Source organism: Scaptodrosophila lebanonensis, unplaced genomic scaffold (genome assembly GCF_003285725.1).
Source record: "Scaptodrosophila lebanonensis strain 11010-0011.00,11010-0021.00 unplaced genomic scaffold, SlebRS2 tig00000129-arrow-arrow-pilon, whole genome shotgun sequence".
NCBI lineage: Eukaryota > Metazoa > Arthropoda > Insecta > Diptera > Drosophilidae > Scaptodrosophila > Scaptodrosophila lebanonensis.
Genome location: NW_022060583.1, coordinates 468,923 through 491,565, shown reverse-complemented (window position 1 = coordinate 491,565; position 22,643 = coordinate 468,923). Strand labels below are relative to the sequence as shown.

General features: G+C 40.0%; 2 protein-coding genes across 4 annotated transcripts; both read right to left on the bottom strand.

Moving 5' to 3' along the window:
* Positions 1-2: 2 nt before the first annotated feature.
* Positions 3-5,139, bottom strand: LOC115628914. The gene is made up of 10 exons (XM_030525177.1): positions 5,001-5,139; positions 4,241-4,932; positions 3,963-4,188; positions 2,765-3,192; positions 2,550-2,701; positions 1,871-2,087; positions 1,457-1,807; positions 591-1,394; positions 218-438; positions 3-156 (listed from the first exon to the last, which is right to left on the bottom strand). The coding sequence occupies exons 1-10, from the start codon at positions 5,137-5,139 to the stop codon at positions 3-5; spliced, it is 3,384 nt and encodes a 1,127-aa protein (XP_030381037.1).
* Positions 5,140-8,667: 3,528 nt separating this feature from the next.
* Positions 8,668-20,292, bottom strand: LOC115628862 (coronin-7). 3 transcript variants are annotated; one of them, XM_030525113.1, is made up of 15 exons: positions 19,919-20,292; positions 15,076-15,493; positions 14,825-15,011; positions 14,194-14,750; positions 13,973-14,125; positions 12,992-13,564; positions 12,418-12,610; positions 12,202-12,275; positions 11,907-11,939; positions 11,658-11,830; positions 10,665-11,591; positions 10,256-10,601; positions 9,581-9,716; positions 9,424-9,515; positions 8,668-9,361 (listed from the first exon to the last, which is right to left on the bottom strand). In XM_030525113.1, the coding sequence occupies exons 2-15, from the start codon at positions 15,382-15,384 to the stop codon at positions 9,269-9,271; spliced, it is 3,846 nt and encodes a 1,281-aa protein (XP_030380973.1). In that variant the 5' UTR covers positions 15,385-15,493; positions 19,919-20,292; the 3' UTR covers positions 8,668-9,268. The 3 variants fall into 3 exon arrangements, with proteins under 3 accessions (XP_030380973.1, XP_030380974.1, XP_030380975.1); XM_030525114.1 differs by lacking the exon at positions 12,992-13,564 and having other exon boundaries at positions 19,919-20,289; XM_030525115.1 differs by lacking the exons at positions 11,907-11,939; positions 12,992-13,564 and having other exon boundaries at positions 19,919-20,289.
* Between the last annotated feature and the right edge of the window lie 2,351 nt (positions 20,293-22,643).

Sequence of the window (22,643 nt, the reverse complement as noted above, 5' to 3'; positions counted from 1 at the left end):
TTTTACTTCTTCGCCAATATTTTATTGATGTCCTGGAGCTCGCGGGTGCTCCATGGCTCTAGGGGATCGGGCGGGGATTGCGATTTGCGTACATAAGCGGAGCGCCCTCGTTGACGCCTGTCGCCTGGCTCCATGTCACTATCTTCTGGCGAAATTCTGTACAGGATTGATATAGAAATATATATATATATATGTATGGAGCTTTTATACGCCTTACTTATTCTTGCGTCGAATGCGTGCGCTTTTGGCTCGACTTGCCGCTTCGTCCTGAGGCGGCTGGCATTTGCGCAAATGGAATTGCTTCATGGTAGCATGCACCTCCTCCACTGTGGGCAAATCATCGCTATCGGGCCCCCCATTGCCGTCTTCGGTCTCGACTTCAGCCTCCTGCTCTATGGTCAGCACTTCCTCCGCGACGGCTTCGTCGAAGTTATAGCCCTACTTGGACATTAAGTGCAGTTGATTAATGAACGGGCAAATAATTTGCAAACAAATGTATGCTCTTTACAACTATATTCATGGTATACTTGTAAAATTTGTCACAAATATGTGCAATTTATTTAGATAGGCAAATTGAAATATCAACTTACCGTATCATCTCCGTCGATCTCTGGCAAATGGTGTGACCAGACTGACGACATGGGCTTATCGAACTGGCCATTCCCATCAAAGTTGTGGTCACGATTAATGTCCGCTTTGGAGAGCGCATTGTGGGTGCGTCGTGCCAGCGAAAGCTTTCCCAATATTGGACCACCACTGTCGCTCTCCTCGGTCTCTACTTCGGCCAACAGCTTCATAAACTCTTCCAATTTCTTCGGGTCGACAATATCCTTGGGATCCTGAAACAAATTGGTCAGATTCGAGGTCAAGGGTATCGGCACGGGAACAGGATCTGCCACAGCAGATGCGGCTCCTGATTGCGTAGGCTGGGCAGTAGCTGTTTTTGGAATTGGACCGTCGCTGGGAGCACCGAGTGCTGAGCCTCGCTTGGCTAAGGATGGCTGCGTTTTCATTGTCTGCTCGACTAAATCGAACGCCTTGTTGGCCAACTGCTGAAGGCCCGCGAAATAGTGTGGATCATGAGTTTCGGGTCGCTGATCCGACATCATTATCAAGTCCCTGAATGGATCCGGTGCGCTCGGCATTTCCTTGACCGCTGGTGCTGTGGTACGCAATGGGACACCGGCACTCGATGCTGGATTGTTGGCAAAAGTCAGCATATCCATGGCATTTGTAAAATCCGATTCCATGTTTACATTGTAAGGATCTTTCAACTTCTGCTTTGCCACTTTCACTGGACTGGAGATGGAGGCCCGACCCCACATGAGGCGACGCATTTCCTCGCCTGTCATGCCGCGCTTCTTCAAAGCTGTCAGTGTGACGCGTCCCACGCGCTGCAATCAGAGGTGACGACGTCTTTATTACGATATCCCGTCCAAGAGGAGTTCACACATACCTTCCAGTTGGATACGGCGCCCTTGCGCTGCTTGGCTCGCGTCTTGCTCTTGCTCTTGATCACCATAACACCGCGCACCTCGAAGCCGGAGTCATCGGAAGGGCCCAGCGGAATGGAATAGGCCTCCAAATAACCCTTGGCATCGGCCGAGGGTACCGCACGCTCAAGCGTTACAACAATTTTCGCCCATTGCTTCATCCATTCCTTTTCGGATTGCTCGATAACAGTTACGTAGGTATTACCCATCATGGCAATCAACATGTTAAGCAGGAGAATGGGCACAAAGATCATGAAGATGACAAACACCGTCTTCGACAGATTCGGATAGGTGGTTTGATTCAAATCCGGATACTGTAAATGGTCATATAGGATAAGACAATACGAAAAAACACAGAGAGCTAGAATGCCAATTACGTTGTAGTCGCCCAGGGTTGTCTGGAAGAGAGCCATCCAGGTGCTGGTGTAGGTATTAAACATAGTCGACTGCACTTGAGGATGTCCTTTGTAAAGGAAGTAGAACGCCTGGGAGAAACCGCACAGCACAATGGAGTAAATGATTCCAAATGTGAACATGTCGCCAGTTATCATGGAGTATATCATGGTTACAAATGGTCCGGTCAGGCGAATAGCGCTATGAGGAAGGTGATGATTTATTTCTTGTCTAAGCCCTTTTTACGAGTATACTCGTATAATAGTAAAAAGTATATTTTGTATTTTATCTTATAGTAGACCCCATGTTATAGGACGCGACTAACCATGCCCTTAGCCTGTTTCTATGTTTTTGCAAACAGTTCTCTCAGTTCTTTTTTATCTGAAATTGATCTGAAATGTTCTACAAAGACCTCACTCATTATATCATAAAGACCCCTCATATCATTTCGTTCGATTTAATTTGATTTTATATATATATGTATAGGTATATGTTAATTATAGATATAGAGAAGCCTTTTGAAGCACAAATTAGGGAACCATTTTTAAGTTAAATAGCACATCATTTTATGAAATGTGTGATTAATCTTTCAACTCTGAAAGATTATTCATCTTTTGAAACCGTCAGGATATTACACAATACAGGGTGGTATTGGAAGCTTACCCAGCGAAAAACATTAGAAGAAACCAGCTGCCCGGAACAGCAAATATTAAAATTGCCTCCTCGGTGTCCGTGTCGCCTATCAAGCGAAATGGAATGCATGCGAGTATCAATAGATTCGAGAAGAGGAAAATGGCCTTAGCTGGGGCGTGGGACTGGAAAAGAGAGTATTTTAAAGTATCAGAAATTAAGAACTATATTATGATTGCGCGCTATACCAGCTGCTTAAGGAATGCTGATAAACCCTGATTTTTGATTTCATCGCCCTGCTGAAAGACCACGTAGCTGAGGACGCCGGCAATTGTAGCCAACTCGGCACAGTATCGCGCCACGGTTTGGGCGTTGTAGTCCTCCCCGTTCGCCGGCGCGTCCACGTCCCCACCATTGACGATCATGGCACTCGCACCCTCGGCTGCATCGCTGTCCGAATCATCTTCGGGCTCGCCATCGTGTGCGGGTCGCAAATACACCGAGACGGACAAGCATAGTAGATGTATGAATAGAATGAGAAGACGTTTCAAAAATTGATTCTGTGCAAAAGTCTTCCACTTCTCTTCTAGCAACCGCTGAATAATGCCACCATCCAGCATGTCCAAGTGCTCCGGCTTGGTGCCGTTCAAGATGATGAACAGTGCGGAGTTCCAATCTGAAAAAATAAATCGAATTAGTTTACGAGTAGAGTGCAATTAAATAACACACATATAAACATTTGGAAAATAGTCGATCGTACAAAATCATGGAATATTTGCCGACATTAAAATTATAAAGCATATATGTACGTACTATATATAATATATACTATATATTATTATTTATTTACAATTTATAGTATTTAGCAATTAAAAACTACAAAGTCATGTCTTGGGCCTGTATGTCGACTGCAGGTAGAGGATGTTTAAGGACTACGATGAACAAACATAAGTTACTACAGATTTTAAAGAATATACCCGGAAATTCGACCGTATAAAATTTCCGGACTGGGTATAGTCAGGTCCTGATTGATTTCTGCCAACACAGTTGCCAGGCCTTAATATTATTGCGAATTTATACGCAAAATTGGATTGAAATATTCGGAAACATAAAATGTTCAATAAAAAAGACCTTATAGAACCGATCAGATGGAGACTGAATGGGGGAATATTACACCAGATGTGACTCAATATTTGGTTCATTTGGTTCCAATATCATAATTTCCTTGTTTTTTGTAAAGATAATGGAAGTATTTTGGTTATAATTATCACGTAAAGAGCCTCCTAGCTTTATTAAAATTGAGGATCAAAACAAGTAGATTAGAATAACCAGCAAATACAAAGTACAAGTATAAGGTAAATAATTCCCTACCTTTAGAGCAACTTAAAGTGTGTGCCGATATCGGTTAGGCAGACATTAGACTTTCGCTTTTGATGATTCACTTACTCGTTCTGCCATCAGGAAGTAAAGTGTCGAGTGCGTTCAATGGATAACCGGAGCATGTGATATTACTGTAGCGCCAAAACTCTCTTGCCGACAACTCCAACATCTCCCTGAAGACCTCGGCACGGCCCAGCTTGCAGGCCAGTGTGAGTGGCGTGAGACCAGTTTGATTCACAATTCCGTTCTTGGCCGGGGTCTTTGGATGCCTTAGAGCATATCCAAACATGTCCTGCAATTCACATTTCCATCATTCGCCCAAATTGGAGTTTTGGACTTCTTACCAGTTTATCGCAGACGACAACCATATGGAGTATCATGTTGCCGAAGGAGTCCTGCGCGTCCGGATCGGCTCCACAATCCACCAGCAAATTGTAAACGCTCTCATTGGCGCAACAGGCGGCCCAGGCCAATGGATATTCGCCCATATAGGCAAGGCCCTCATAGTCCGTGGACTTAGCTGGATTCGTGCGCTGTTGATCGCGAGGCAAAAAGAAACTGCCAATGGCGCGCTGATGTATGTCGGCACCGGCCTCGATCAGATCGGCTACCAGTTCATTATTGCTGTACGCAATGGATAGGTGGAGGGCACTGGCGCCCAAATATTCCTCACCCTCCATCACGTCCAGGGCCAGATTGGGGAAGACACGCAACAGCACGCGAGCCAGTTTAGTGTGAATCTTTGAATCGCAGATGATCAGGACATGCAACAGGCTCTCGCCCAGAGCACCACGATATTGCATTTGCCAACACGCCTTGTGATCCTCCCACTTGCCGAGGGGATCGTGTATGGACAACGATGCCTCAATGGGTATAGTTACCTCGGTGTGATCGCGATACTTCCAGCGTAGGAACTCCGCCCGATTGATCACCTGACCCTTGCCATCGTTGTACATAAAGACGCCAAATTGTTCCCGAATTAATTGTTCCACAGCTATTAGACCTCCAGTGTTAATTGCATCGATTAGATCCCCACCTGCAACGAGCAACCAGGAACGAGTTCTGAACGGCACAGAAGGGCGCTCCTCACCGAATAATACCCACCACGCTTGTAATCGGCCAACTTATAAAGCAAGCACTTGCAAGCCGTTGCCGACGATTGGGATATGACGGCGTCCAGTATGGCGCCTGGTTTCATTTCCGGCGCCTTTTTGCGCAAACATTTCTTCAGAAAGAACTTCATCTCACCAGAGAGAACTGTGTGTGTGTGATTCGCCGAATGTGAATGTACTGTGCAATCTCTTTCGCAATTCCCCCAAAAGTGGAATAATTGCATAAGCTTGTTTGTTCGATGGAAGGTCCTGGTTGTCCTGGCAACACAAAAGAAATCCTCACAGAGCGACAATGGGGCGGATGGAGAGAGAGAGAGAGAGAGAGAGAGAGAGAGAGAGAGAGAGAGAGTAAAAGGCAGTCGACAAGTATCTTGTATTGCATTTTATTTATTTATGTATATAAATATATTTTTGTTTATTACTTATGGCTAAAATATCGATATCAATATCATATATGTATACTGTAAAATAAATTGTATAAATAATGTGTATGTTTCTGCTTCCTGCCTCATCACTATTCTTCTCAGTATTCCCATTCTCATCATTATAATCGTTATCATCCTTCCATAGATTTGCGACATCGCATTAAGTTGTTATTTGATTTTATATATTTTAATTTAATTTGTTGGTTTGCCATTTTTTTCGTTTTTGTTTTTTCATTATTATTATTATGTTCTTTGTTTTTTTGTATAAATAAGAGAGACATTCAAAAAGAAGTACCTAAATATATTTGTAAATACATATGTGTATATGATGGCTAATATGTATATAAACACAAACACATACATACATACATAGCTGCTTGCGCATGTACTTATGTATGCAGAAAGTATATATGCTATTAGCGATTACTTATTGTTGTTGTTGTTAGTGTGTATATATATTTGTATTGTTTTATTAAATTTATTTAATGTTATTATTTTCGGTTTGTTAAATAAACGCACACATGTTGCTTGATTAATAATGTTCTGGAATCTTTATTCGACAACGAATGATCCCAGAGCCGCAGAGCTATAGCTATATGGCTATAGCTTTATCATATGAGTGTGGGTGAATGAGGAAAACTTTTGATATTTAAATGCATCGCAAAACTCATTGAGAACGCACCGTGAATACGAATTTTGTTAATGCGGAAGCAGTAGACGATAATGGAATTCAATAAATGGCATGAATGTTTGCAGCTTTCGAATAAAGTTGATAGCATTCGTTCCACTATAGCGTATTTACGAGTGCAATCGAATCATTCACATTAGTACATAATGGAGTTAATCGGTGTACATGATTTCACAGTTGAATTTTCGACTCTAGTGAGTGCACTCGCATTATGTAGCTTATTTATTTACTTATTTTTTTTTGGCTTTCTTAACTGTTTATTTGATTAGGAGAGCCGTATGCATTCGTGTACATAAATAGGTATTTACTTTATTGGAGTTAAACGATACGAATAAGTTCAGTTACACTCTGGAATTGTGAATGATTACATTGATTGGGTGCATTCGCTTTCAGGCCGTGAATACTTTACATTCATTTAGTAGCAAAGCTCTCCTCATTCATATACGAGTATGTATAAGTATAGTATGTAAAAATATTGAATGCATTCGTTCGTGCACTCATTCGGCAAATACACACACACATAGAGGATGTGGACATACAAATATTAAATCGCTTACAATTATATGTATATGTGTGTGTGTATTTATGTAGCTCTATGGCTTTCTATTGCGGGTATTGGCGTTTGGAGGAAAGCCTATGAGCTGTGCTCGTCAACCCGATTTGAATTAGTTGGTCAAAATTGTTGTGAATCAGTCGCATCATCATTATTATTATTGATGTGTTGCACCCATTATTATGTATGTGTGTGTATGCATATTATGTGACGAGAGTTCAGGTTCATCTATGTATATTGTATATATTATTGAACTTTGGACAAACATGTTCATGAGTACAATATTTGTTTTCCTGTTGCTTCTATTGATTTTGCTCAGTTCTTTTTTGTTGCTGTGAGTTCGTGTATACAAAATATATGTTTGTTGTAGTTTATTTTGTTTATCTATGTATACTGTAGTATGTATGTATGCAATAGTTGCACGTACAAATGCTATTGATACGCTACACGTACATATGTACTTATATATTTGTTATTCCTATTGAGCAGTTTTGATTTTCTCTTTTGAATGTTCTCAAAAAGTTCATGGCAACGATATATTTAAGTCTTTTCGTTATTCATTTTGGAATTTCGTTTGTTTGTTTGTTTCTTTCTTTTAATATTGTTTCTATCGAGTATGTATGTATGCATTTTTGTAAAATCTGTATGCAGTTCGTTCTTCTTACAACAATTTTGGTTGATTGGTTTACGCATAAAGACGTTACAATATTCATTCAGTACATTTGATAATACATATTGTTGTTGCTGTTGTTATATCATTGGCTTCCTAAACGTTCACATATAAAATGCATCATTTTAATGCCCGCCGAACACAAATATATTTTTAAAAATACTTGGTCTGGGTACCATCTCTTCTTAAACTAACTACAAAGCGTTCGGTAAAAAAAGCGCGTGAGAAAGTGAAGCGATTCTATCTATAGACTAGAAGAAAAGTGTACAAGTAATATGCATGCCTGTTTGTAATATCGCTCACTCAATTAAACATACTATGACACAAATACGACGAGTATCTCTGTAATTATTATTCAATCTGTATCTGTCTCCTCGTATTCAGAACTGTCGCAGCAATGCGAAAAGATTCACTTTAGGTTTGTTTCTACAGTGTCAGCAACGAGTGCGGGTGGTTGTAGGGGGAGAAAGAGAGAGCACAATAGAGAGAGAGAGCTATATGCATGCATAAAACAGAAGGAGACAGGGGACATGAGGCCCCTTAACTCATCCTCACGTAAATTCAAAAATACATCATAATCATCATAATGAAAACAATTGATAAGATAAATTTATCTAACCATCTAGATCAACGTGTTGTACAATCACATTTGAAAATCTATCAGAATTGATTATAAATTTGGCATTTACATAAATGAGCAAATTTTATTGTTGAATCCCCGTTTTCTTTCGCTTTCGAATTTAGAAGATAAAACCAATGTAAACGAAATGAAAATGAAAAAAAAAGGAAAACAAGTTGCTTCATTTAAATGAATGAGTTGCTTGTTCGGCCATGGACATACTCGTACATACATAGCATTGAGCATTGCAAAATTCATTGCAGATATCTTTAATATACTATGTTCATATGCACACGATTTTCTATATATGGCCACAAAAACTTAAGCAAAATATACTCAAAACAAAATAATGTGAGGAAAACACCAAACTATATACATGCTAGTATATGCATATGCATAATAATATTGGCAAAATGTTTAAAATCATACATCCATACTAATAATTAATAACAAGCATATTAATAAGTGGTAATGCGCTAAACTAACTTTTGACTAACTACCTAACAAAAAAGTAAACACAAACACAAACGAATTAAGCGAATGAGGAAACAATCATCATTCCATTTTGTTGGAAGGAGTCAAGCATTTAGAAAATGTTTGCAAAATATAAATGCAGAAGCTATGTATTAAAGCAAATCAAAATGCAATGCAACGCGACAAAACAGACAGAAACAAAACATAGTACATGGATGTGTGCGTGTGTGTATGTGTCAATGTATATAGGAAAGCTGTTGCTCTCGAAATTTTATTTACAAGGTTCTCTCATATGAATGATGCTCATTATTCGGCTGAAGGAAATCGATCGATCGATCGATTGATCGACCAACTGAATAACAAATATTGCCTTGTTACAATATGTGCATGCAAGCGCAGATACAATGGTTGTATGTACGTACATATGTATGTATGTGAAGAGCAAATGTGCCTGGGCGAGGGGATTGACAGACGACAGATGTACATACATAAGATTTGCATTGCATTGCACGCGAATTTTCTGCCTAAACAATATCCAGTTTCTTTTTTTTTCTTTTTTTTTTGCACGTTGCTGCACATCTGTATACATATGTATATGTGTGTGTGCGAGTGTATAAATATAATTGTATAATTATATGCATATACGAGCTTTTGTCTTATATATGAGTGTATATATATATGTATATATGAATACATATATAGCAAATGATGGCATGCCATACGTGCTGATGTAAAAAAAACTGCTACTATGCTAAATTGTCATTGTTGTTGGTTGTTCTTGTTGTTATGGTTATCCTTTTCATATTCGCACTACTCAAAACGCAAGCAGCGCTACTCCTGCCACTCGTTCTCATCCACACCCTCCATATCGTCCTGTTCCAATTTGGTTGTATATTCCATACGCGCACTAACCGATTTTTGTATCTAAAAAGAAAAACAAAAATGAGAGTTCAAAAAAGGCATATTGGGGGAATACGGATACCAACCTCCTGCTGCTTGTTGCATTCATATTCCGACTTGTTGCCAAAGTGATGATCTGTTTTTTTCACAGGGGCCGTCACTTGTTGTATGGATGATACTATACAATAAAAGCATATTGGTTAACATTCATCATTTATATATATTTTTTTAAATTGAACTTACATGGCTCCATGCCTTCTGGTTGTAGACTGATCTTGGCGGCCGCTTTGTCACTGCCGCCAAACCATTCTTCAGAGTCCATTGTAGCATTCCATGTAACGCGTGTGGGCGGGAACAAGTCATCTTGAAATAGTTCGCTCTGTAATAATAGCCCAATAAAAAGGCATTTAAAATTATGATTAGGACTAGATTTTATATAAACAAATTTGAAAAACTCTTCTACAACTTGGCGAATGTTTCTTTATCAGTTATAAGTTTCAATCGCCTACTCAACTCAACTTTTTGTATAAATCTTACACAATATGAATGAGTTCTTTGCATCAGTACAGCGCCTTTATAGGAAGGATTTCGAAAATTGTATTCACTTTGTAAAAATACTGTTTGAATTCGTGAAATTGTTTAGTTTTATAAGCATTTGCTCACAAAATCCACGTGGTTTAGTCATTTTTATCTGCACTTGAGCTTATTTTAATTATTGAATTAAAAAGTTTTTGACACCCAAAACAATTTAAGCACCAATGAAGTTGATTTTAAAAAACGTTAAAGTATAATACTAAAGCATTAAATAATTGCTTCTAATTTCTGGGAGCCTTCCAATTTTAAATATTTCTCTCTAGTTTGTAAGGAACGTTTATCGTTTAAATTATATCGAAATTTCGAAAAAGTTTGGTTTCCTACCTTTATACGGGGCACAGTAAAGCTTAGTGGTTCAATGGTCGTGTTGGTCAATCGATAGGCCTTTGAAAACTCAACGCTGGCCACATCGCAATGATTTTTGGTGAGAAAACTCAATCCCTGATGCAGGGATGTGCAGCGGTGATGCGAGAGCGGACATATGTAGGGCTCCTCATCTGTGATCTCGTAACAATAAATTGTGGAGTCACCTTTGCCCGTCACAAACAGTGTAGAGCTGTCCTCATCGTAAAATGGAATGAGTATTGAGGGCGACACATCCAAGCTGGCCGTGTTCAGTGGTGCATTCAACTTTTGTGCATTGTAAACGCTGATCTGGCGTTCGGAGACCCTACAAGAAAATATACTCATATTTGCAGTCAATCCATTATTTATAAATGTGATATTGCATTACTTATCAAAGCCGGTGCACACAATGTATTGCCCCTCCAAGGCCCAGGTGATGCGTGCGCCACGTGTTCCAACAGGTCCATTGCCCTCACGTATGGGCGTCTCAGATTTGCGCGGATTATAGACGCGAATTTTTCCGTCCTTGCACACACTAGCGCCAAGCTTGCCACAGGGGCTCCAGGCGAAGTCAAATATCTGATCAGTGTGTCCCCTGAGTGCGCACATTTCGTTCATGGTGTTTAAGTCCCAGAGCTTCATGGTCATGTCATAGCTGGCCGTAAGCAGGACATCGGCAGCCAGCGGATGGAAGCGTATGAAATAGATTTTGTCTAGATGTGCCTTCAATTCCTGTGCCGGTGTATTTGTCGGTTCGGTGAGTCCGCCCTCGGCAATTTGCCAAATCTTTACAATACCATCATCACAGGCAACAGCCAGACGCTGTGCATCAAAGGGATCCCATTGAAAATCCATAATATTGCTGCTGTTCACCAATGAAGGTATTACGCCATCAGGCAAGCGTCCCGGACGACGCAGCTCGAATATTGCTATCTTTCCACCGGGTCCGGAGAGCGGTACAGCGACGCGCTCGTGATTGGCATGGAAGCCATTGCATTCGCCTGGTATTTGTCGGCTTAGATTGCGCAAATTCTCAATGTGTGTGGACTTGTGACCGCTGGTGCCCTTCAGATGGCGAAATTTGGAAACCTTGCCAAATACTGTCGACGTGCGTTTAGTCGATGCGGCACTGAATGCGGCCTCCGTAGCCGATTTCTTTATTCCAGCTCCATTGCCACGACGATGCTCCTCCATTAGCTTGCCTTCAGGCACTGAAATGCGCTTACTGTCAATGGCCGGCGGAGGCATGACGTTCATATTGTTGCCCTGCTGCTGGCTTGGCTTCAATGGCTCCACTTTGGATTGCTCGCGCCGTCTATGTGTGGACAGACAATACTGAGTGAACGAAGGAAACGAAAATATTTACAACAGCTCTACTAACATTGGAACCGGGGATTGGGACTTCTCTTCCACTTGACTCTTGGAACGACTCTCGTAGAGACGACGTCGCTCGGCGATGCTTTGGCGCGTTGCCGAAAGACGCAACAGCTCGGCATCGGTTCTATCCTCGCCTTCGGTTGAGTTCTCAGATGACTCGGAGTTCTGCTCGAATATCTAAATGAATTATAATATGAAATGCAATGTGTGAGTACAGAAGTGTTTATTGTATTTCGATGCAATCTTGTCACACCTTATCGGACGATTCATCATCGTCAGCTGAGGACTATTTATAGTTGTCGTAGAAGTTGTGGTTGTTGTAGTTGTTGCAGCAGGTTAGGAAGTAGACAGTGAGAACACAGTAGGGCGCAGATAGGTGCGTGTTAGTAGCAGGATTCGATTTGGTTTAGGTGTTAGGTAAAAAAGAGAAGAGAATTATTTTTTGCAGAGATATGTAAGAGAGGTCATGTCAGCACAGGCTCGTAAGGATAACGCCAAAAGTTCAAAGACGGGCAAACAATAAAATCTTTGTATTAAACTCTGCCTACCTTGCGACGCTCCGACGTGGTCAGCGATTTTTGCACGCCATTTCCAGCAACATTTGGTTCATGCTCATGATTCTCTGAAAAATCGGAAGTAATTGTTGGCGGATTATTATTAAAAATAAAACACATTATAATAATAGTCAACATCAAAGCTTCACATTCAAATGGAAAAAGGGCTTGCAAAATTGTTGTCTAGAGCTATTTTGTACTCTCACTTACTTTTGATTTCAATTTCCACAATTAGATCAGGTTTGACGCCCTGTGGGGGCACCTCGGTGCATGCATCCTGGCTAATGTTGCTCACCAAGTGCGATATATTCTCCTGGGAGCCCGGAGCCTTGGGCACAGCAAATACCTCGTCGAATGACACATCTCCAGTGTTGCCAGTGAAGGGTTTCGGACCAAGACGGGGCTGTGGATGGCACGAAGAGTGAGCGAGTGAGCAAATTATGGATTATTGCTTGTGTGGGCAACAAAAACAAAAATACAAAATACAAAAAGTATGATGCACCAACTATAGGTGTGCTAAAAAACAGATGACGTATAAAATAATTAGATGTGCTACTTAGGAGTTTGCAAAAACATCAAAATTCAAAAATGATATCGCTGACATACGAGCAGTATAGAAATAACCCAACAATTGAAAAACAAATGTGAAATAATTTTTGTAATGAGTGAAAACGAATGAAACGCTACCAAATAAATATGTACAAGTGGTGGTGTAAATCAAGATCAATCAACAACTCAACAAAACTGAACAGAAATCCATGAGCGCTTTACAATCGCATGGCACCTTATAAACGCCTGTTGCCGTCGTGCGTGGTCGTGGGCGTGGTGTGTTTGACTCGCCCACCTCGCCGCCCCCACTGTTAGCACCGCCGACACCTCCGGCTACGCTACCACTGGACTGTGGATTGTTGGTTTCGGGCAGGGAATTGTTCCGCGAAGTACGCGGCATGGGTTTCGGTGGCGAATTGTTACCGCATGCCGAATTGTTGTCCAGACCTCCGGATGATGAGGCCTCTTCACTGCTACCAGTCGAGTTCTCTGTAGGAGACTCCTTTTCATCCTCATGTCCATCCTTTTCAGATTCGGTCTTATATTTATTGTCGAATTTCCGTATAAGCTCGCTCTGACTAAGACTGCACTCGGGATTTTTCTTGCCATTGGTATTGTTGCTGTTGTCGTTGCCGTTCTTCTCCTCCGGATAGTTGTTGCATTTGCGCAGCATTACAAAATGATCATTATCGTTCCGCTTTCCAATGCCGACGTTGCCGCTTTGAACAGCAGTTGGCTTTTGGGTCTTGATCTTGGCTTTCTGATTCTCAATATTCTTTACGAAATCACTTAAATTGCCACGATGTACCTACAGGTGTGTGTGTGTGTGTGTATGTGTGTGCGGATATGGTGTAGTATGGAAAGATTGCAGAACAATTGTTGAAATGGTTAAAAAGTTTTGCAGAGAAGGGGGACACCTATTATTGCCAGGTCGTTCATATGACAGCTATATAATATATTTCACCGATTTCGATGAAATTTCAGATCGTAGGCAGGTTGTGATATCGAAATAAACAAAGAATATAATAAGACAAGTCTACACGCAAAGTGTAGTTGGTGTCAGTATTGATACGGAAGGATAGGCGGACATATCTACATCCATATATAAATTCATATCGTTCGTAGACTTTCTTTTAAGTACTAAGGTATATCCCTTCACACTTCGCTTCACTTCGATTGCAACTGAAGATTCCCATTGTTCTATTGAGATACTTACAATAATTGGCTCGTCCCCGTGCTCGCGCTTCGCCGGATCCAGATTCATCTTGGGAACTGGCAGATTTGTGCCATTTAACCACTCGCTAGCAATGAGTTCGGTCTTGTAGCCTGTTGTTTCGGGGTACAAATCGGCATGGAAGTCTCGATAAGTCTGCAAAGCAATATGGAATAATATAACATCGAAGTCACTCCAATCGCTCGCCATCGTACACCACTCACCTTTCTGGGCACCTGATACATAATGGGTATGACCATATTGGATGTCAACTGCAAGACACGATTCACTTCAGCTTCCATGACTTTGAGCGCACGCTTGGGCACCAGGCAAGCCCCCTTTGTCTGCTCGCCAGTGTGTCGCAGGCCCTCGATGAGATAGGGGTCCTTATCGGTGATCTCCAGATAGTTTATGGTGGTATCACCCTTTCCCGCGAGGAAGAGCATATTTGTGTCGGCATCGAACAGCGGCATCAGTATGCCCGTCGAGCAGTCCAGCTCAAGAGTTTTCTCGGGCACTCCGAAATTGCGCAAATCACGTATGATGACCTGACGTAGACGAGCGGCATCAAAGCCAGTTGTCAGAATGCGTGACTGATTGCCTAGCCAGACGACGCGAGAGTCCTTGATGCTCTGATGCGACTCCGCCACCATTTGTATGGGTGAGCCCGTGGCTCGCGGATCAAAAATGCGCACGCACTTATCCTTGCAGCTGGTGGCCAGCACAGTGCCATCCTCTCGCCAGCTAGCTGACTGTATTACCTCAGGATGTTCATTGTTTGCTATTTTATGCAAAAATAATATGCGAATTGGTTAAGTTATTAAGTCAATTGTCACTATTGCTGGCATAGCTCACAGAAAATTTCCTTTTGTGTACTTATGTCGAAGAGAGCCACACAACCTGCCGCTGTCGAATACATCAAACCATCTGCTGTCGGGTGAAAGCCCACGGTCTCCACGCGCCGTTGTTTGTGTGAGAAGACGGCCTCTGGATCGGAGAGTGAGGTTTCCAGACCCTTTTCGGGTATATGCCAGATTTTGACCTTCAATTGAAAGGCTTATTATTGGATATCGTTCAACACATCCATCGAATCATTTGTGACTTACCAGGCAATCCTGCGAAGCGGTGGCCAACAAACCGTCGTGAAATGGCGAGAATTTTAAATCTGTCACTGTATCGGTGTGTCCGTGTAGAAGTGGCATCGTCTTGCTCTTGCGTCCGCAATCGTCCAGGGGCAGGACTGCCACACTTGAGCCCGTGTGCTCCCAATTGAAGGCCATGAAGGCAGCGGAGGTGGCAATATTGTTGCCATACGTTTGATATGAACCAACACAAATCTCACGTACACAAGCCTCCGCCTTTGGAACAATGGGCGCGGCATTTTTGTACTTTGAAGCCTTGAACCGCCAGGCCATTGTGAAGTGGTCTTTTTCTTGTGTTTTTTCTGCTAAATTAATTTATTTTGCTTCTTTTTTGAGATCGAATTGCTCTATAGCTCTATACACGCCCCGTAGTTATTTGTTTCTGCGGAAGGGAAAAGAGAAACATCACTAAAAATTGCAAGCCAAATTCCAATGCTTCGTTATCAGCTTTGCTGTTGTCGCTACTGTTGTTAACGATGTGCAGAGGCAGAAGGGGAGGGGAAGGCGCATGAATCACACGAATGCGGTGCCTTCGAGCGAACAGCAAAATATAACAAATACTCATATATTATACTATTACCAATACATATGCACAACACTAGTAGCTAGCTCCCTAGACCGTGAGACATGCACACACATATATACTAGAGCCCTGCACGAATGGATTCAAAGTGTTTTGCACAGTGAACAACTGAATCGGAAAGGAGTGGAGTTAGGGACTATAGTTCCACAGTACGACGAATGAGCATTACTTATTTTCATTCGTGTTTCAAGAGACAAATAAAATTATCATTAATTTTATAGATATACGATGATTCAAACAAAGCGACAACGAATATATACATATATTATCATTTGTTTAATGTCCACAAATATGGGCAAACAAATGTAATGCATTATATTAAGTATGGTAGGTTTTAACTTAACTATTCATGTACCCATGCAGGCCACCATGTACATACTATATATACATACATTCCTGTTTGTTTATGATAAAGTTTATAATAAGTTTGCCATGGGAGTTGGCTGATAAGCGGGACGCAAAGAATAAATGTATTTGTTTGTACGTGTGTACGAGATTATAAATACATATACAGTTATATGAGTGTATATAGACATATGCGCATACTATATATCTGCAATGTGCAGATGTCTTCTTTCTTATTTGAACATTAATTTGGGCAGTCATAAACAATAATAAGAAATTTGCAGCTTAGTCACACGTCAGGCTTATCAGAAAACTGGCCGGTGGTTAAATGAAAAAAATAAGCCAACGGCTTACCAACTAAATGCACAAACACACATACACACACGCACACACACACAGATGTTTTTTAAACATAGACAAATGGCAACAAGTCTTGGGCCATGGAACTTGCTGGCTGAAAGCAAACACAAAAAAAGCATTGCGCTAGTTTTTGCTGGTCGAGAAGTTGACGACGAGCAAGACGACTGGGAATGCTCATCGTGAATGCACTTGATGTTGTTAATGCCAATCGAATGAAAAGAGAAAGCACACAGGGAAAATGCCGGAAAAGCCAGAGCCACCAGCTCATCAAACCAGGTAAGACAAACAAACACATAAATACACACACACACACACTCATATGTACATACATATGTATGAGCACACATTCGAATATACTATATAGTGTATGCTTTTGTGCCTGGTAACCACTTCTAGTCCTTTCCGCTACTGGCACTCACTTTTTACACCTTTCGTCTTTTGTCCGAGTTTTTTCCGCCAGCTCTGATCGCGCATTTCTCTTTTGACGGTGACTAACAACGACAACAATGATTGATTAGTTGGCCAACGCCATTAACTTATCAGTTATAAGAATGAATACACATGTATGTATGTATGTGTATAAATGGAACATCCATCAAACAATTTTGATGGCTAATCTGCATTAATACGTTAAAGTTTTCGTTCCACCAACCAATATGCGAATCCACTGAATTCGCCAGATGTTCTTATTATAAGAAAACGTACCGGGTTAACATAATATGTTTGAAAGGGCACAATTTAAAATTGATATTCGCACATTTGTAAATGCTGATAGTCGTTTTATGATAAAAAAAAAAAAGATGATGGCACAACAAAAAATGAGGACGTGCTCCATTTACGATATTTGAAATTGTAAAATATGAGCAAGGTTTTAATCCCTCTTTCATGCAGTCCAGCTCAAAAGTCTTTATATTAAGAAGCATTGTATTTTTTCGCCGTTAAAAAACTCTGTATGTTGGCAGTTGTATTATGGCCAATGGTGCAGACTGGTTATCAGCTATTGTATATATAAGTACAAGTAGTAATATAAATGGAAAAAGAAAAACACACGATTTCGAAGAAACATTTTTATATTTATTTGAAATGCTTGCCTCGCTGTGTTCAGATTTTTGCAGTTTTGTTTGTCCAATATTACTTATTATGCTTAATAATAAAAATAATAAAAAGGATCAATTTTAAACGAATTTGCTTAAAAGTGGTTTTCAAAATGAATCTCCTATTCATATTTACAGCTGCCATTGAGAGTAATTTCAAATATGTATTGAAAAATTCTACTTACATATGGTTATTTTTAAATACAAGGCCGGACTATTAACAGTAGGAAAGTTTGTTTGCACCTATTTGAAGTTAATTAAATTGCGAATTGAAACGAACGGAAAATGCTTTTAAAATAATTAACTGTCTGAGAGTTAAAAGTTTGGCTTTTAATCGGCACTTGCAAACACATTTATTATAAACTGAGCAATAAATCACCATTATTTATATATGTACATGTACATGCATATAAATAATATGACCTTATGTGGGCATTGTTTACTTTAGACTGTTTAGTAAGCGAAATCACCCATATCTGACAATAGACATTTTTAAAGGCGATTGCTGGGCTTGCCGCCTTTCACACACACTTAGGTTTATTTTCGATTTACCCTATCAGCTCACAGAGTTTGTCACACTTACATACATCAACATACATACATACATAAGTACGTATAGGGGGAAATGAAACGAATGCAAAAATAAATGCAAAAATAAAGAACACAACCACTTTTTTTGTTTTCGATTTGTCAGCCAATGGATAATTTCAAGTGCAGTTAAATATTGACACAAAACAGCAGCAACAACAACAGCAGCAACGAGAATAAGCTCTTATGCTCACTTTGGCGGCAACAACGCGTGCGCAAATTCAACTGGTTCGATAGAAAGCGGCAAAACAAATGACCACCACCATTGGCGCTGCTGCCAGGCCAGGCCAGGCAAGGTAAGGCAAGGCAGCGGTTGTGGCTGCAACTGAAGCGACGGCAACTGCAGTGGCGATGGCGACTGCAACGCATCGAGCAGGTATTTGTATTGTGACGGCCTGGCCGGTGCAGTGGCTAACAACATCAATGGTAATAGCAACAACAACACCGGGTAATGGGGTCAAGTGATTTGGAAAAAGAAAACGCGCTGCACGGGCTAAAGCGCACGATGGGCGGAAGTTGGGCGGTGGCGCAATCACTTGGGACATTGTTAGGCGGCTTTAATTTTCGCTCGCTGTCAAAAGGGCAAGTGGCAAGCCAGTTGATGGCCGAGTGGATCTGTGTATCTGTCCACACACACGCCCACACATCCACATCCCATCCACCATCCTCACACATACACAAAAGCGCACAGGCACAGACAAGTGCAAAAGAAAAAGAAAACGAAAAAATAAAGAAAAAAGAAAATAACAAGCGGTGGGTACCTGCAGGAGAGCAGCAGAGCCAGCAACAGCATCCGTGCAGTTATGGGAGCGCGATTACAGAGGTGAAGAGAGAGCGAGAGCAAGTGCCTATGACAGAGAGTGAGAGAGAGCAGGCACAGTCTGTATCCGTATCCTCAAATGCTGTTGTTGCTGATGCCGTTCTATGTTTAGTGCGTTTGTGTGTGTATGTGTACAAAGGGTGCAAGAACCGTTTTGGGTGCAACTTGGTTGGGGGTGGTGGCGACAACAACGTTTGGTATAAGGCAATGAGCAAAGCTCATTGCTACTGTTTCTCTACACACACACAAGCTTATATGCACATGTACATATGTACCTGCTTACATACAAAATATGTACATATGTATGTGTATGTATATAGATAGATTCATATTGTTGCTGCTGCCAAGCGGCACGTACTTAGGCTTGGGCTTGGGTCAACGTCGTGGTGGTGTTGTTGTTGTTGCTGCTGCTGCTGTGTTGGTCGTTTGCGGCCGCTTTGTTGGCCTCCTCAGCGGAGCTGACAGTAGTGGTGGTGGCGGTGGTGTTTTGTTACGCCGCTGTTGTTGTTGCGTATGCATTTATTGACATTTTCCACTACTCGAATATATACATACATACAGACATAGTTGTATGTCCCCATGTATATGTTATGCATTTAATTGGCATTACTTACTACCAAGTGCAGCAAATGCGTGCAATTAATTAGTTGTCGTTATAGGCGGCTATTGTGGTGGCATATGTGTTTCTGTTTTACACACATGCATATATGTACAGCAAAAACAAACGGATGCGGTAAGGAGCACGGGTTTGTTTTCAGCCGGCAGCACACACCCTTTTTCTAGGCTGCCGCTTGACACCGACAATGACGAAACCGACAACAGCAGCAGCAGCAGCAGCAACAAGGAAGCCGAAGCTGACGCGCTTATGTTCTGGGCAAACAAAGGAGGAACTTTGCACACACATACACTCGCACCCAAACACACCCAAACGCACACACACGCATGCAATTAAACATACACACACGCAGGGTGAATAATAACTAAAAAAAACTACAAATTCAAGCTCGTAACACTTACTTTTATCTTGTTATTTCTTGTTATTTTTTCCGTTCACTGCACTGGCACTGCACAATTTTTAATAACTTTTCAATGCATCGTTCGCATCGCTTTTCGCCTGTTTCTTCTGCTTTTGCAGATTTTCTGTAATGCTCTCGTTCTCGCCCACTCTGCTGCGCTTAAATAGGAAGCGCTAGCGTCGCGTCACCGGCTTCAAATGTAGTACGAATACGATAGACTTTCCTTCTTTATTCACATTTAATTGTCACGAACACCCATTTAATTACATACAAATTGATAATTTTGTCGGCAAATTATTATTATTTGCCGTTTTTATTATTAGATGTTGCAATTATGTCGAAAACGAGCACGAATGCATCTGCGCCTGTTTCACCTGCCCGCCCGGCAAATTATTATTTTGTGCGCTCATACAACCGATACCGCTGCTAAGCATCGATACTTAGATACTGAAAGCCAGGGATAGCACTTACGTGATACTGTTATCGATAACTATTAGTGGAGCCTCGATGAAAAGATACTTTCGCTCGCCCATATTCCCAATAAATGGGGAGGCGTATCTTTTGTTACAGACATACATACATATGTATTTGCAATTTTCAGCTTCAAATAGTGGGCCGGTCAAAGTAAAATCAAAGTACGCTTATCCAACACTGTCTTACGAAATATCTCGAGGATCGTTTTTTCTGCACGACAGACAGGCAGTTGTATCTATGCGTACTGGTTATTTTCACTTCAATAGGTTCTGCAATTGTTTTTAAACTTTGAAATTACCTGAAAGTTTTCATTTTTCAGTTATTAATTCCATAAAATTCATTCAATTCATTTAAGTTGCCACTTAATGTACCAATAAATTGAACGTAATAGTATTTCTTAAAGGAAAAATACATTTATTTTGTAAAGTTATAATATATTAAATAAATAGGTTACAATTGTGGTGTTTGGTTTTAAAATTAGTTAATATACTTTGTAGCTATTTTTCTTAAGAGTACACGTATAACATTTAGTTACAAATACATTTACAATTGAAAATTGCTCTACTTGGGAAACAAAATACAATGCGTGGTGTGTTGAGGTTAACTTAATAAATTAATCATATACACATTTTATAAACAGAAACAAAAAGGATTAGATTATTATTACGATGGACTTAGTTATAGAACTAATGCGTACATATATGATACGAAAAAAAAAGATGTATAAATATATGTGTGTTGAATCTATATACTCATATTGTATATGTACTTAAGTATGTATACAAAAATATATCATAAAATTGGTTAAGAAAATATCAATAAGCCAGAACAAAGATCCTTCTTACGATCCAATTTACACATTTTTCAATTTTTGTTTTCGCCTTTGTGCAATTTTTGCATTCCATAGACTTTATTTATAGTCGTTATTGAATTTAATAAAAAAAATTTGCTGATTAAGAGTGGTAACTGATGTTTAAATATACATCAAAAATTGATAATAGGCACATACAAAGCAATGACTAAATTAGATATACGATGCAGACGCATGCACATACATATATACATATGTATACATATATGTCATACATATGTACATAGATGGATCATGGCAATATTCATACATACATACATATGTATATATTTTGGCTCTGTGTGAGTATAAATATATGTTTGTGTGCAACTTTCCCAAAGTCTATCATTGTTTAATTTGTTTAATTCTCCTCAACATTTTTATAAGCATTTACATACAGTATGTAGCTTGATTAGGTAAGTGAAATATAACTACATACGATTTATCCTAAAGACAGTCTTGTTTCTATGTGCGTATTTATATGTGTGTGTGTGTGTGTGAGCGTGTCTCTCTGTGGTTGTGTGTATGTGTGTGTGTGTGTATATGTGTGCCTATATATGTGTAGCTTAAAGCACACTGCAAGGTATGTACGTACATACATAAATATTCATATCGAAGTGTGAAGCATTGCTAATAACAATAATATTCAGTTTGCTTTTTTCTTTTGTTTTGCTCTAAGTGCTATGTACAAGAGAAGTATAATGCATGCAAGCTTATGTGTATATAGATGTGTGTACATGCATGTATGTATGTATGAATTGCATATTAGGTGGCAAACAAAATAAGTTTGAAGTGATCCTTAATGTTTCTGAAGCTTTTCATTGGACATACGAGTACATACATATCTGTATGTGTGCACACATCTGAAATACATTGTTTTGATTATGTACATATGTATGTATATAGGTATGTATGTATATAGGCATATACATAATGAAAGATGGAAGCATTTGTGTTTGACTTTCAGGGTCTGCAGTGATTTTATGCAGCTATAGGATCTGACAGATCTCTACCACAGTACATAAAATTCACTTCAAGTTTTCATTAGGTATTTATGTGTTTTGATGTCATACATTCATCTAAATATACAAATGTACATACATGGCCAAGGATTGCCAAAGTATGCAGCTTATCAAATTGTATATAATTATTATATTTGTATATAATTATTATATTTGTATATAATTATTATATTTGTTATTAGTTTCATGTATTTTTTTTTTGGCTATTAAAGCAGAGTATCTTTCTTAACTATACTCCAATTTATATGTATGTATACGAGTATGTAAATTTGTGTTGCTTTTAAAGTTGATTCGTTCCATGTATGTATGTAAAAACTATTATTTTTGCATTTCTGTTGTTATTGATTGCTGTTGTCTGTTTGCATGCCACTAACTATGCT